Raw genomic sequence first — 13325 nt, 5'->3', positions numbered from 1 at the left:
GTATTAATCAATAACTAATTGCAAAAGAATGATTTTAATAGAGATTTAACAAGTTTTGACAATAGTTGCCTAAGTCAAACGCTTTTGCTGCCAATTGTGGCTGATAAAATCACTAAGGGCTGCTGCCAACTTAACTTTTTAATGAGTGGACTGATAGTAATGAGCTCTGGTGTACGTGGTTTTACAATTAGGCACCTTTCCCCTAAGTGAGTAGGCGCATTGCCCCTACTCGCGCGACATTTTTGCGTTTCTCCGCAAGAGGTCGCGTCGCCTCCTGTCTCAAACGTCAACGTCAGGTGTCATCGCTCTTAGATCTAAAAATACCCCAAGGTTTGTTATTATTTATTTATTTTTTTCACCCCATGATGGACGTGGTCGCTACGGTGGACTCTGACGACGACGATGAACCCCTTTTCGACGTAAGTAAAGTAGTTGTGGTGGTACAAGAACAACGAGCGATCAGCCCGAAAGAGGTTAAGAAACCCACAAAGTACATAAAAATCTGTTTCGTGCCTCTTTGTCCCAACACCTCCAAGTCCACCCCCGAGAAAATGTTCATTACGATCCCTGTAAACCCCACGAGACGAAAACAGTGGTTGGAAGCGGTGGGGAAGTCCAGTGTGGGGCGGAATCCCAAGTCGCCAATGTTCTGCTGTGAAGACCACTTCAATGTAAGTGGAAAAAGACTCTGGAGGTGTGTAACTGTCTTTTGTAGCTAAGGAAGGATATGAAGAACTACGACGAACACATGAAAAAGGGCAAAGTGCAAATGTTGTTGTTTCAAACTGTTGTCCCATCGGTTTTTATTTGTAATAATTATGGGCATTTGAGTAGGTACGAGAGGATAGAGGTGCTGAGGAAGTTGCACGAGGAACGAAACTTGGTGTTGCAAGCACAGGATAATGACGTATGGGTGTAATTTTCAAAAATTTTTAGTGATTTTCGTTTTGTAGGAGGAAGAACTGACACAGCCTTCACGCCTAACTTCACGTCAAAGGTCACTTGCTTCAAAACAAAAAAAATCAAAGACGGTAAGTTGGGTTCTGTGCGATCCTGTCCATAAATCGCTTTTTAGCCAAATAAAACAGTATTCATTGAGGTGCCTACTTTTGAATTTGAAGATCAACCCGAATATGGCGATAAAGAAGACGAGATAGATACTATTGTTATTGATGATTCTGATTAATGACCTCGAATTTCGTAATACTTATTAATATAGAGCCTGAATATATTTATGCAACTAACAAATATTTAATAAACGATGTACGATCAAAAATTGTTCACTTTTTTAGACTCACTTAAGCAGGCCGTGCAAAGACAAAAATAAGGTTGGCACTACTGCACCATGACGGATCTTTGTAAAACCACTTTTCGCAATAAAATTTTATTACAACTCAACTGTTACAATTTTAATTATTACAGGAAAGCAAAAACTCCTAATTCGTTCAGTGCAATCATCAATATTCGTTTGATTAGGAGAAGGTCGCCTACTCAATTGTAGGGTAAAGTCGCCTAATCCAACGCTTTAAGTATCATAATTTTATTTGACAGTACACAGAATCACATCTAAAATGGAATTGCCTTAATATAAATACAAAAATATAAATATCCATTAAATAAATTAAAACACTAAGTTTTGCGAATTTCGTTCAAAATTAAGACACAAACCAATTAAAATTATCGTTACCAGCTTTAACAAACTACGAACTAAGTCAACTCTAATTGTTGTACTGCTCGGGAAGGACGTAAGAAATATCGTCCCAAGGATGTCTGTACAGGCCTTGCTTCAATCTCTTCTGGTCCATGAAATGGCCTATGAACCCTATCGAGCGCCCCAACACAAACAGGGAGTTGATCGATCCCATGCTTATATACTCTTCAGCCTCTTCACTGTAAAAGAAACGTGGGGTTATTGTCTTTTACTTATCGCGCTCACCTGGTGAAACTCCCGCAGTTTCTCAACATGTCGACGAAAGAGCACGCGATCACCCCATCGACGTTCAGAATCAAGTTCGGCTTCTTGCTCGTGGTGATCTTCTCCACTTCCAACGCGTACAGCAACAGTGGCGTGGCCGGGAAGTTCTGGATTACGAACTCCTTGACGATCTGCACTCTTTGGTCGGGATTGTTGATGGATTTGACTCTGTGGCCGATGCCCATGATTAACTGTCCTTTGTTTCGCATGTGGTTGACGAACTCGGCGGGGTGCATCCCCGTGTCGTACGCTTCACTGAATTGTCGCGCTGCGCCGTCTAAAGCGCCTCCGAAGCGGTCGCCGATGGTCAACAACCCGGAGACTAAACTGGAAACTAGATCTTTACCAGCTCGCGCGCAGACGATGGTGTTGTGGGCGCCGGAGACCGCGGGACCGTGGTCGGCGGTCACCATGAGACACATCTCGAAGAATTTACAGACGTAGGCTGGGAGACAACGTTGGAACCATAACAAGGAGATGACGCCTCCGATCCCCACGTCCTTTTGGAGGACTTCGGAGATGGGCATTCCTGCGTAGATGAGCTCTTGGCCGCGCTCATCGCAGATGGAAGTCATGAAGCTCGCGGGCTTTCTGATTAGACCGAGTTCTCGAGCCCAGTTGTAGTCCATTGGGACGGTAGGAGGTGGTACTTCTGCGGCCGGTAAAATCACACCCTGTTCCACCAAACGGGTGTAAACTTCAAGGATAACATCGCCTAAGTAGTCAAATGACGACGGAACATGCGCTCCTGCCTCTTTCAATGCTTCGTTCTTCGCAGTAGCCGTTTCCTGGTTAGAATTCGCGCAGGAACCGGCGTGCCCGAACTGAACCTCCGAAGTGAACATTGCAGCGCACGTTCCGATGCACCACGCCACCAACGGTTTCGTCACCACCTTATTCTTCAAGGCTTTACATACTTCGTACTCTTCAACTCCGCCCACTTCTCCCAACAACACAATCATCTTAATGTTATCATCGTTCTGATACCTACAACACCAATCAGAAAGCGTTTCCTAGACGAACCTCGCCTCTTACCGGAGAATATGATCCATGAACGTCGTCCCTGGGTATCTATCCCCGCCTATCGCCACGCCTTCGTACACCCCATCCGTGGCTTTAGACACTATATTATTCAGTTCATTGGACATTCCTCCTGATCTTGACACATAAGCGACACTCCCCGGTCGGTACAACTTAGAATGAAGGATATTGTCCATCATCCCACCAGTGTTCCCGATTTTGAAACACCCAGGTTTGACTCCGCCCACCGTGGCGGGCCCAATAATCGACACTTTCTTCTCATTCGCGATTTTAATAAGTTTTCGTGTCTGGTTCTCGGGGATTCCCTCGGCAATAATCGCAATGGTTCGGATTTGTGGAAAGTCCATGGTTTCGACGGTACTCTGATAAGCTGACCGAAGCGACGCGAAGTTCACCAGAACATCAGCTTCGGGGTGTTTCGTCATCGCATCGTTCATTTTCTTATAAACTAGAAAAAGGGGTAAACAAAATGGCGACTAATTGTTTAGTTTTACCAGGAATAAGAATCTCCTTGTGTCCCCAGTAGTACTTTTGCTTGTGATCCCCCGTGAAGGGATAAATGATGGCGACGACACTCGGCTCGCTTCGGCTACACACGAAGTCGAAATCGAGCATGCTTTGCACTGCTCGTGTTTGCATACCCCACACGATCGATTTTGTTTTGTTTGTAAACATAGGAGAGTGAACCCCCGGGCTGTCACCCTTAATACAATTGAAACATAGTAAATAACCAGATCGGAGCTAGAGAGGACGAAATTACCTGGTGCTTTTTTGGATACTCTACGTGCAAAACGAGGTTTGGTCTGACATCCTTTAACATGATGACGTGAGTTATACAGGGCGCTGTATTATCGACATGTTTAGATCCGACACCGAAATAGAGAAAAAGCGAAGAATAGTGCAAAGAAAAGTGGGAAAGTGTGAGAGAAGTTCAACTATATACAGAGTGAGTCAAAATGAAGCGTGACGCTCGCTTCGCTCGCCGTTAGTGCCCGGTCAACCAACGCTAACAAACTCGCTACTTTTTAGAAAGATGTCGCTACCAAACCACCACAGAAAAGACACCACGGAACAGAACAACGCTACTTACGATCACTCTTCGACTACATTGGACGGCGCCACCATCGACACTGTCTTTCTTATTACTCGACAAACTCTGCTTGTTCGGTTGTTTTTCCCCGCTGGGCAACAGGAAATTCGCTGTTGCAAACTCCACATTATTCTCCTGCGGTATGGGTCTAGTTCCCAGCGCCATTCCACAGATTGAAGTCATGTGCGTCTCAGGTCCGAACACGTACAACGGAATACCTACAACATGACGTCACAATCGACCAATCACAGTACAGAACCACTCACCTAAGGTTTGTCCGACCTCCCTCATCCGTCTTAGTCCCTCCTGGTAATTAGGCCCCGCCCTCCTCACAAAAATTGAGATTTTATGTTCGATCAGACGTTCCTGAAACTCGACTAGAGCCGTGATGATGCCTCTGAAAGTGGCGGCGACATTGGTGAAGTTCGCTATACCGCCCCCAGTAATGAGGACTTTGCCTTGGGGGTGTTTCTCCTGTGTCATCAAAGAAAGGATGGTCTTGGCGTATTCGTAGGTTTGTTGCTCAGAGGGAGCGCCGGAATACTCGCCGTAATTGGCCAGTTCGGACGCTCCGCCCAGATCGCAGATTGTGTCGCTGTAGATGACGGAGGCGCCGCCCCCAGCCACCATCGTCCAGATTCGGCCTGATTTGTTGAGGATGGTCAGTTTGAGACTGGCGCCGGATTTCGAGTCCAAGTCGGAGATGTAGGCCTCCTCTGGAAACAAAAGTTAGCTACTAGGTCGGCTCAAATGTACTAAAATGAATGAATCAGACCATCTAGTTGCCGGGGAATTTTTTACAGGGTGATCAGCGCGAGAAGACGCAGTGGTGCCAACTTAACCAGCATGACCACCCTGTGCATGTGACGAAATCCGCACAAAAATCCACACGAGTTTCGAAATGAATACAATGTCGTGACTTAACAATTCAAAGCTTGTAAAGATAACGAAGACAATAACGCATATTTTTTGTCCAAACGAGTTGAACATAAATATTCAAGGTTATGACATACGAACTCGTTAAAAAGTTAGCGTTTCTCTATAAACAATTCATTTTTCGGCAGATAAAAGATAAAATAATCGAGAAAATTGAGTTGGGCCACCTGGCCGATAATTCATTGCAGGTGGCTAGACAATTGCACTTGCCACTCGTCACTGGAGATGAGTGTTTGAATGAATCAAAATAAAAATTCAATTTTTGGGCGGAATCTCACCTGGATAAGCGTCCCGTCCGAAAGGCGGCGGATAGTCAATCTCCCCCCACATCGGCTTGCATATAAAATCGGCGGTGGCGTCCAACTTCGCCGCCAAATCCAAAATATAAATTTCTTTATCCGTCACGACCAACGGATTGATCTCCAAGTAGGTAAAGTACAAATCCACGTACAACTTATAGAGACTATGAATGAACTTCGCGATCATCTGTTTCTTCTTCGCCGCCACCTCCCCCAAAAGCTTGGCGAGGATGGTCGCCTCGTCGACACTCTCCCCTATCGGAACGTCCAATTTCACGGCTTTGGCGTCGACGTCGCCAATATCCACACCTCCTTGGTGGTAGAACAGGATGGTATCCGCATTCCGATGCGAATAGATACAGACGTACGCTTCTTCGTTGTCTTTGTGAGGTACAAAAGGTTCAATGATGAAATTGCGGAGTTTTCCAGTAGCGGCACCGATTTTTTGATCACGGTTCATGCGCTCACTGACCCATTTCTCCACGTCGGGGAGGGTTTTGTTGACGGCGATTAGACCTACGGAGTTGTAAAGATTTAGTGGGGGCGGCAGATGGTGTTGTTGGCGGCGCGATGTTTTATAAAAAATATCGGCATTGTTATTATCAAACGGCTAAATTGTAGGCAGTTACGTGTAATTTGTTTGTTTGCATTATTTGCATGGCGCAGTTTTTACGATAATAGGCCGATAAGTGCTCGTTCATGGGTCGAGAATGGTAAAAAACTGCGAGTTTGTTTTAAAAAACTTGTAAAATTAATGCAGAATTTATTTTATACTAATAATTTGAATTAAACCGATCAAAAATTGCATAAGATTCAACGATATTTAGTTAAATTAAATCTGAAAAACGAACCAAATGAACTAAACTGGAATAAATTGATCTACTTATAATTGAATCGGTCTAACACTGATAAATTCGAACTAAAATAAGGTAAATTTCACAAAAACCAAAAAAAGAGAAATTTTTCAAACTAAAATAAACCAAACTAGACTAAAATCAAATAATGTAAGTTAAAAAAAAAATAACTAGAGTTGAGTAAAGTTCAGTAAATCGGCTAAATTGAATTATATTAGCATAAATAAAATTAAAAATGTACAAATAAACTTAAATAGGCAGCTTGTGATTAGAATAAATTAATGGAAATTAAACTCCAAAAGATTTAGGTAGGCTAAACTGGAAGAATACTAAAATGAACTTAACCGGAGTAAATTGAACTAAAAATAAAATAAACTAAATTAAAAACAACAAAATTAAATTCAAAAAGATAATCGATTAGAATACATTAAAGAAAATTAGACCCAAAATTATAGTTTAGGCTAAATTTGACCAAATTGAGGGAATAAACTAAATTGAACTAGTCTAAATAGATAAATTAGAACTATCGTAATGTAAATTTGACTAAAACGAAACTAAAAGAGGCATTTTTTAAACTGGAATAAATTATACTAAGCTAAAATCGTTTAAATTGAACTAAATGCCATAAATTGAACTAAATATTAAACAAAAAAAGAAAATGCATTAGACCGACGAAATTTACCCAACTAAATGTGAGTAAAATCGACAAAAATAAAATAAATTTAATTAAAAATAACAAAATAATTATACTAAAAGAGACGATAAATTAGAAATTATAATACTAAAAAAATAGTTAAAGAAATTTAGCTGGGGTAAATCTGACAAAGGCTAAAATGGAATAAATCATTTAATTAAAAATAAATAAACTAAAGTAAAGTAAATTTCTGTGGACTAAACTAAACTGTACCAAATGAACTAAAATTAAAATAAATTGAATTAAAATCGATAAAATTAAACTAAAACAGATACATTTTATTTATTTTTGAACTGAATTTGTTTGAACTAAATTTGATCGAATAAACAAAAATAAAAATTGAACCAAATAAACTAAACTGGATGAGAATAAGTGCAATAATTTTGACTAAAATGAACTAGTTCGAAATAATTTGGACAAAAATAATGGAAAAATCTGCACTAAAAGGAAAGTATCCCAATTTTGTCACTGTAGCAGTTGGTTTCATAGGGAGAAAACAAATTTATTAATAACTTGATTGAAGGTCACTTGAAAATAATAACATTTATCAAACAGATAATGTTAAGTACAAAGATATCGCACTTTAAATGGGTCAAATTGCATTCCTATAACGAAAACTATTCAAATTACATTTGAGGAGTCTCCCATAATTAGAGCACGTTGTCTACTTTCACTATATCATGCTAATATAGCAAAAAGAAAACCATTTCGTAATGAACTTCCTGACAAACACATGAAAATTAATTAGTTCTTTCAACCTTGAGAAATTCGCCACACATTTCAAAAATTTTCTTTTGACTTTACCTAACTTTCCTCTCCTCTTGATCAACTGGTCGGGCTTCACGACCAATTTCTCTGTTTTTAGCCACGGATTGTTGGCCACAAGATCTGAAATTCTGGTGTCTGGACCGACCGATGCGAATCTGCATTGCACCGCCGCCGTCTCTTTCGCCAGATGCTTGTTAATAATATTTTTCCCGGTGGCTTCTCTGATCGCCTTCGCCGACATCTTGTCCTAAAAAAAAGAAACTGGGAAATAGCTCCAAACAATTGAACTTAGGTGAAAGCCGATCGGCGTCAACTGGAAAAGTCGACTTCCGAGGTCAAGAATTTGCACCTACTTAGCACAATTTTTCTATGACGTTAGCTATAATTGTGTTTAATAAAGACCAAAAAAGAGTAATTAGAAAAAAAATGGTGTAATTAAAGAGCGTGGTAATGAGACTGCAGCCCGAATGCATTGACCTTAAGCACGTGTGCGCATTTCGATCATGACTTAAGTCACTATAGCGCCTACCTTAAGTCTGTACACTGCACTAGCTCGTTGAACGCGATTTATTTATTGCACGGATGGTAGAAAACGCGATTGGTCGACGGCCGTTTGCGGTGAAAGCCGCTCCAAAACTGACCGGAATCCAACAAATCGCGTGAATGAAGTATCATCGTACGATGTGGCGACTTATGGGGGGACGTTACGTCCTGCGTGTTTAGAGGTCATCAGTTTCGAGTGATGGCTTGATAATCTGATAAAGGCGAACAATATCTAGGCACTGATAAGATTTTTCGCTAATTGAAACACGTTCTCTGAGTATACAGGAATAGGAATGGACCACGAGGTGGACCTTGAGGAACACCCTTCACCGTGTCACCGGGTGATCAAAGTTATCGACTGCGTGGTCCAAGAATGACATTGGAAGGTCAATTCCACTGTTTATCGTGGATGGACTATTTTTCTTCGACTTCGGAAAATACGCCAAATTTTGGACCACCAATCATTTCATTAAGAAAGTTTATTGTAAGTGGCCCACTGCCGTCAAAAGCATGTTGGTGCAGCTGTTAAAGCAAATTATGGACGAAGAATTCTGATTTCTATCACAGGCAGGAAATTTGATATCGTCGGATCAATTTAATGACAATCTAAAAGGAGAATACTTCTTTATCAGTAAATATCAAAGAAGGCTACTCAACTAAAGTGTCATCTTCCTGAATTAAAAACTTATTTTGCATTTGACTAAATTTAACCAAATCAAACTAAATTGGACAAAATTTAATTACATAGTATAACATAGGACTAAATAAGACTAACTTGACTAAATAAAATCTAGTTTTGATTAAATTATACCAAATTTTCCAAGAAAAGTGAAGTCGAAATCAATACGAACTTGACTAGGTTTAAATAAATAAAGTAACTGAGTAAATTAACTAAATTCGGACTAAATAGTTTAGACTTGACTAAATTTAACCGAATAGTACTAAATACTACTGCTATGGCTAAAAGAAAACTTCACAACATGACACCAACTCATAGTTTAATTTGTTTGACTAAATTTAACCAAATCAAATTCGACTAAAATAAAAACAAATAATAAAACGCCCGTTATATTAGATGTTTGTGTCCCATTTTTGCCTATAAAACTTTCCTCATTATTTTTATTAAACACATCCATCACAATATAAAAAACTGGACTTTCAAACGGTCTAGTGATTTGCATTAATTAGGTATCGATAAATTACTCCCTAATTTGTTTTTCTAATTGCATTTAGTACGTTGGATCTAAAAATAAATAAATTCGAGTAGGTTATGACTATGAGATGACATTAAATAGCATTGAAAACTGATGTCATTGTCATGGCCTACTAATTAATTTTATATGCTTTCAGAAATGCAACAATGTCAGAGCCGTCTCGTTCTCAAGTTCGTGTAACATTAAACGCGATTAGTTGGTGTAATAAGCAAATAAAAAGACGTACGTTAAATAAAAATTAACAATACTATTTTTTTTATTTTATTTGTATAATACAGCTACCAGGCGTCCTTGTTCTTCTAACCAGTTTTGTTTGAACAATTATAGGTATATGCACTCCAAGACCATTAAATCTAAATTTATCTTCCCTCCTTAAATAACAAAAACCATTTAAAATACAGAAAATCACAGTCGTTTTCACATAATTAGTTACGTGGCACGAATACAATTATTTTTGTATTGTATTGTAACTCAATCGAAATCCAATTTGCCAAAACAATCCAAATTCGAGATATCATCCGAGTAGGCTGTTGCAACTTTATCAGTCATCCAACATGATTGCGATAAACACACCAAACAATGTTTTCTAATTTTATCTTCTCGTGACCGCAGTAACCAAGGAGAGAAGTTTTTCTCATAGGTCAGGAACTTTCGTGAGTGGAGGTTGCGACCTTTTCGTAACAATTTGTTGTCATTACCTAATTTTGACGGTTTTGAGTACGAGTGAACCGAGCTGCGACGTACGAAGTTTTTTTGCATCACCCGGTGTATTGCGTCGGTATTAATTGTGGCAAAAACACAAAACTGCAAGTTGGAACAATACTCCGGAACCGCCAATAATTGCTTGACAGAGCCCGAGATCGCAGTCAAAGGCGTAATTTCAATTAAAATTTGAAAATTTCGCCGAAATTTGACGTTTTCGAAGTGTCACTTTTGACAGATGACAACCGGATGATTCTCGCTTCCTGCGATAAAGGTTAGAAAGTACTTACCGGAATGGCCTTGGAGGTTGATTTCAAAGAAAAATGACCTTTTTAGTCAGGAAAAGGGTCGTTGAAGGTCTTCGTGTCAATAATTTCTTGATTTCGGGATAAACAAGGAACTGACCGCGACGCCACACGTCATTAACTGACAAAAATGCGTTCATCGGATATCGCCACGAACTTCTTATCCGCGTTCATCGGATTTCACAAGGTCTAACACCAGGACACAATCATATCAAAAATATTTATTTCTCTTGTAACATTTACGTGTTTCGATTAAAGTAAGATTCGATATCACTGAAGGTCTTCCCTATGGTTTCTGGGAGGAAGAAAAATATAAAGATAACTCCGCAGGTGTTCACTAGCGCCATCACGTAGAATAAGCACTGGATTTTGATGAGATCAAGAACAAACGGGAAGATTTTCACGGTGAAAAACATCAAGATATACGCAATGGAAATCATAAGACCTCCAAGGACACCTCGGACTTTCACTGGGAGTAATTCCCCAATGAGCGTCCACGGGATTACAAAATATCCCAAGGAACTGAAGCAAACATAACCTAAAACACAGAACAACGCGATGTTATCGCTTGAGTCTTTTTCTATGTTAAATTTCGCGAGTTCGTCGCGGGGAATCACATACACTCCTGCCACCAGACTGGTCAGACACATTCCTAAACCAGACAAGAAAAACAGAGATCTACGTCCCACACGTTTCGAGATTATTGCTGAAATGATGGCCATAACAAAACGAATTGAACCTAGAAGAACAAGCGCGACGAATTCGTTAATGCCTTTTCCAAAATGGCCGCCAATTTGTCTAAAAAGATCGACGGCGTAGAAAATAATCACGTAGCCGCAGGAGAGCTGTTGGAACACAAAGATGATGAAGAGAATCAAGAAGGGCTTGTAGACGATCGGTTCTTTGTACACCTTCAGTTGTTTTTTAAGAATGGCGAGTTTTGACGGTCGCTCTTTCGTTTCCGGGGACTTTACATCAAGTAGGCGTTGATATTGGTTTTCGAAGATCTAAAACAGGAAAATTAAAATTGAAATAAGAAGTTTTGTACAGAGAGGTGTACATCGTGGTCCCTATAGAGCCACTGGAGCGACTTTGAGGCTCCCTCTACGTTGTTTTTGAAGACGATAAGCCAATGGGGGCTCTCCGGGATGAACAAACACATGACGAGTGTAAGGAGGGCTATGGAACAGTTGATGATCGCCATGACGCGCCAATGAAAGCACAAACCTGTAAAAGCTAACTAGAGTACCCATTCCTGGAAATCCCTCATACGGAATCAGGGTTGCCAACCTTACCTAAAGCGCAAGTCAGTAAAATCCCTAACGAGACAAACACGCTGTTTAGACTAAGCAGCATTGTTCTATAACTTGGATGGGTAATCTCACTGACGTAGACAAGTGCAACCGTGCTGAGCCCTCCACTAAACCCAGCGATAATGCGCGCTAAATACAAATGCCAAACTTTGGAAGCAGCAGCATGCATTATCCACGCTGCCGCAAACGGGATCGTCGATAAAATACAGATTTTTCGACGCCCAAACTTGTCCATTAATGGTCCAATCACAAACGAGCCTAACGGAAGTGCGATTGCTACAATACTCGCTGAAAAAACTCGATTTATTGGAGAATTAAAATGAGGGGGAATTACCAATCCACGAAGCTTCCGATTTCGAAATGTGGATGTCGCTTTTTTTTTCGTCCAATTGCGGTAACAAAATGGCGCTGAACGACATGTTACTTCCGGCTTGTATAACCAAACTGTGAGCGATGCAACATGCTAGAATCTAAAGCGGGCTTTAGGTCAATTTTAATTGGGGGATTTACCTGTCGCAGGGAGCTTCTCCAAGGTATGGAATGTACAGGTTTTTCTACTTGGTTTAAAATGAGAGCGCTATCGATAATGGCGGTAGCTTCCGCATTGTCGATGTTTAAGCGCGTTTTGGATTGGCGACGGTCCATTACTTAAGTAAAGCTAGATTTTCACTGAGCTGAAAAACCTTTTTATCATTTTGTCAACTGAAAATTATACAATAAAACAATGACATTGAGACAAGCGGTTTAGAGCGATTAAATGCGCACTGAGGATAATTGGACTTGATAACAGTGACACGGCTACTTATTGTATCCGTCAGAAAACTGGAATAAGTAAAATAAACAATGGGGAGTACAAAGGGAAGATAAAAACGGTGATAAAAGTAAAAAGTTCTACTTACAGTTTTAAGTTTGTGGAACTGGAAATGACTGGACTTTATTTATTATTCTGTTTTAATTATGGTAATTATGGTGCGGTTATCATACAATAAATTCCATCAATTAAATTAGAATCTTCTAAATCCCAACTTTCTTATCTAATCATTTCCAAGAAACGAAAAACTTGATAGAATTAGACGTGCAAATAATAAGGAAGAATGCAAAACAAACTGATCAGCTGTTGAAGTGAAAGGTTCCAAGTGTATATTTATAGCGCCTTAAAAAGTAAAAATAGAGAGCAGAACATGGGGCAATAAATAAAAAACACACTATAAAAAAGCAGACTAATAAAATTAGGCAAAAAACGACTTCTGAATGTCTAAATTATTCCAAACCTGTCGTTTTTTGCTCAGCGCTATCAGTGTTTACATTATCGGTCGATTACCTTTCACTCTTTACCGTTTCACTTGTTTCAATTCAAATTTTGCGCCACATTTAAAGTACTTTATAATTATGAATTTGAATTTCGCGCGCTAGTGTGTTGATTATCCAGGGTAGTATTTGAGTGTCATACAAAAATTGGACGTTCTGGACCATGTTTTAATTCAAATTTTGCGCTATTCGTGATTTGAATGGGACTAATATTTGGGCGGGAATTTCAAAAATTTTGATTTAATTTAATTAAATCACAGCATTTTTTTTATTAAATAATTGT

At 39.7% G+C, this 13325-nt stretch overlaps 3 protein-coding genes across 7 annotated transcripts; 1 reads left to right on the top strand and 2 right to left on the bottom strand.

The window, feature by feature from the left end:
• Positions 1 to 238: 238 nt before the first annotated feature.
• On the top strand, positions 239 to 1398 carry LOC148177418 (uncharacterized). Its single transcript, XM_088032017.1, has 4 exons — positions 239 to 671; positions 716 to 907; positions 954 to 1031; positions 1076 to 1398. Exons 1-4 carry the CDS (start codon positions 363 to 365, stop codon positions 1184 to 1186), a joined length of 690 nt encoding a protein of 229 aa, XP_087888143.1. The 5' UTR covers positions 239 to 362; the 3' UTR covers positions 1187 to 1398.
• ATPCL (ATP-citrate synthase) lies at positions 1369 to 10547 on the bottom strand. Of its 3 annotated transcripts, none has more exons than XM_088031892.1 (10): positions 10407 to 10547; positions 7694 to 7904; positions 5321 to 5857; positions 4373 to 4822; positions 4107 to 4324; positions 3777 to 3827; positions 3511 to 3718; positions 3011 to 3464; positions 1937 to 2962; positions 1369 to 1890 (listed from the first exon to the last, which is right to left on the bottom strand). In XM_088031892.1, the coding sequence occupies exons 2-10, from the start codon at positions 7896 to 7898 to the stop codon at positions 1719 to 1721; spliced, it is 3321 nt and encodes a 1106-aa protein (XP_087888018.1). In that variant the 5' UTR covers positions 7899 to 7904; positions 10407 to 10547; the 3' UTR covers positions 1369 to 1718. The 3 variants fall into 3 exon arrangements, with proteins under 3 accessions (XP_087888018.1, XP_087888017.1, XP_087888019.1); XM_088031891.1 differs by lacking the exon at positions 10407 to 10547 and adding an exon at positions 8187 to 8332; XM_088031893.1 differs by lacking the exons at positions 3777 to 3827; positions 10407 to 10547 and adding an exon at positions 8187 to 8330.
• Positions 10548 to 10627: 80 nt separating this feature from the next.
• On the bottom strand, positions 10628 to 12882 carry LOC148177416 (facilitated trehalose transporter Tret1-like). 3 transcript variants are annotated; one of them, XM_088031946.1, is made up of 6 exons: positions 12634 to 12882; positions 12245 to 12436; positions 12069 to 12204; positions 11717 to 12022; positions 11482 to 11648; positions 10628 to 11428 (listed from the first exon to the last, which is right to left on the bottom strand). In XM_088031946.1, the coding sequence occupies exons 2-6, from the start codon at positions 12377 to 12379 to the stop codon at positions 10661 to 10663; spliced, it is 1512 nt and encodes a 503-aa protein (XP_087888072.1). In that variant the 5' UTR covers positions 12380 to 12436; positions 12634 to 12882; the 3' UTR covers positions 10628 to 10660. The 3 variants fall into 3 exon arrangements, with proteins under 3 accessions (XP_087888072.1, XP_087888075.1, XP_087888074.1); XM_088031949.1 differs by having other exon boundaries at positions 12245 to 12417; XM_088031948.1 differs by having other exon boundaries at positions 12245 to 12408.
• Positions 12883 to 13325: the final 443 nt, after the last annotated feature.

Source organism: Gnatocerus cornutus, chromosome 3 (genome assembly GCF_029298725.1).
Source record: "Gnatocerus cornutus isolate USDA-ARS CGAHR chromosome 3, icGnaCorn1.1, whole genome shotgun sequence".
Classification (NCBI taxonomy): domain Eukaryota; kingdom Metazoa; phylum Arthropoda; class Insecta; order Coleoptera; family Tenebrionidae; genus Gnatocerus; species Gnatocerus cornutus.
This window is presented reverse-complemented; position numbering and strand designations above follow the sequence as displayed.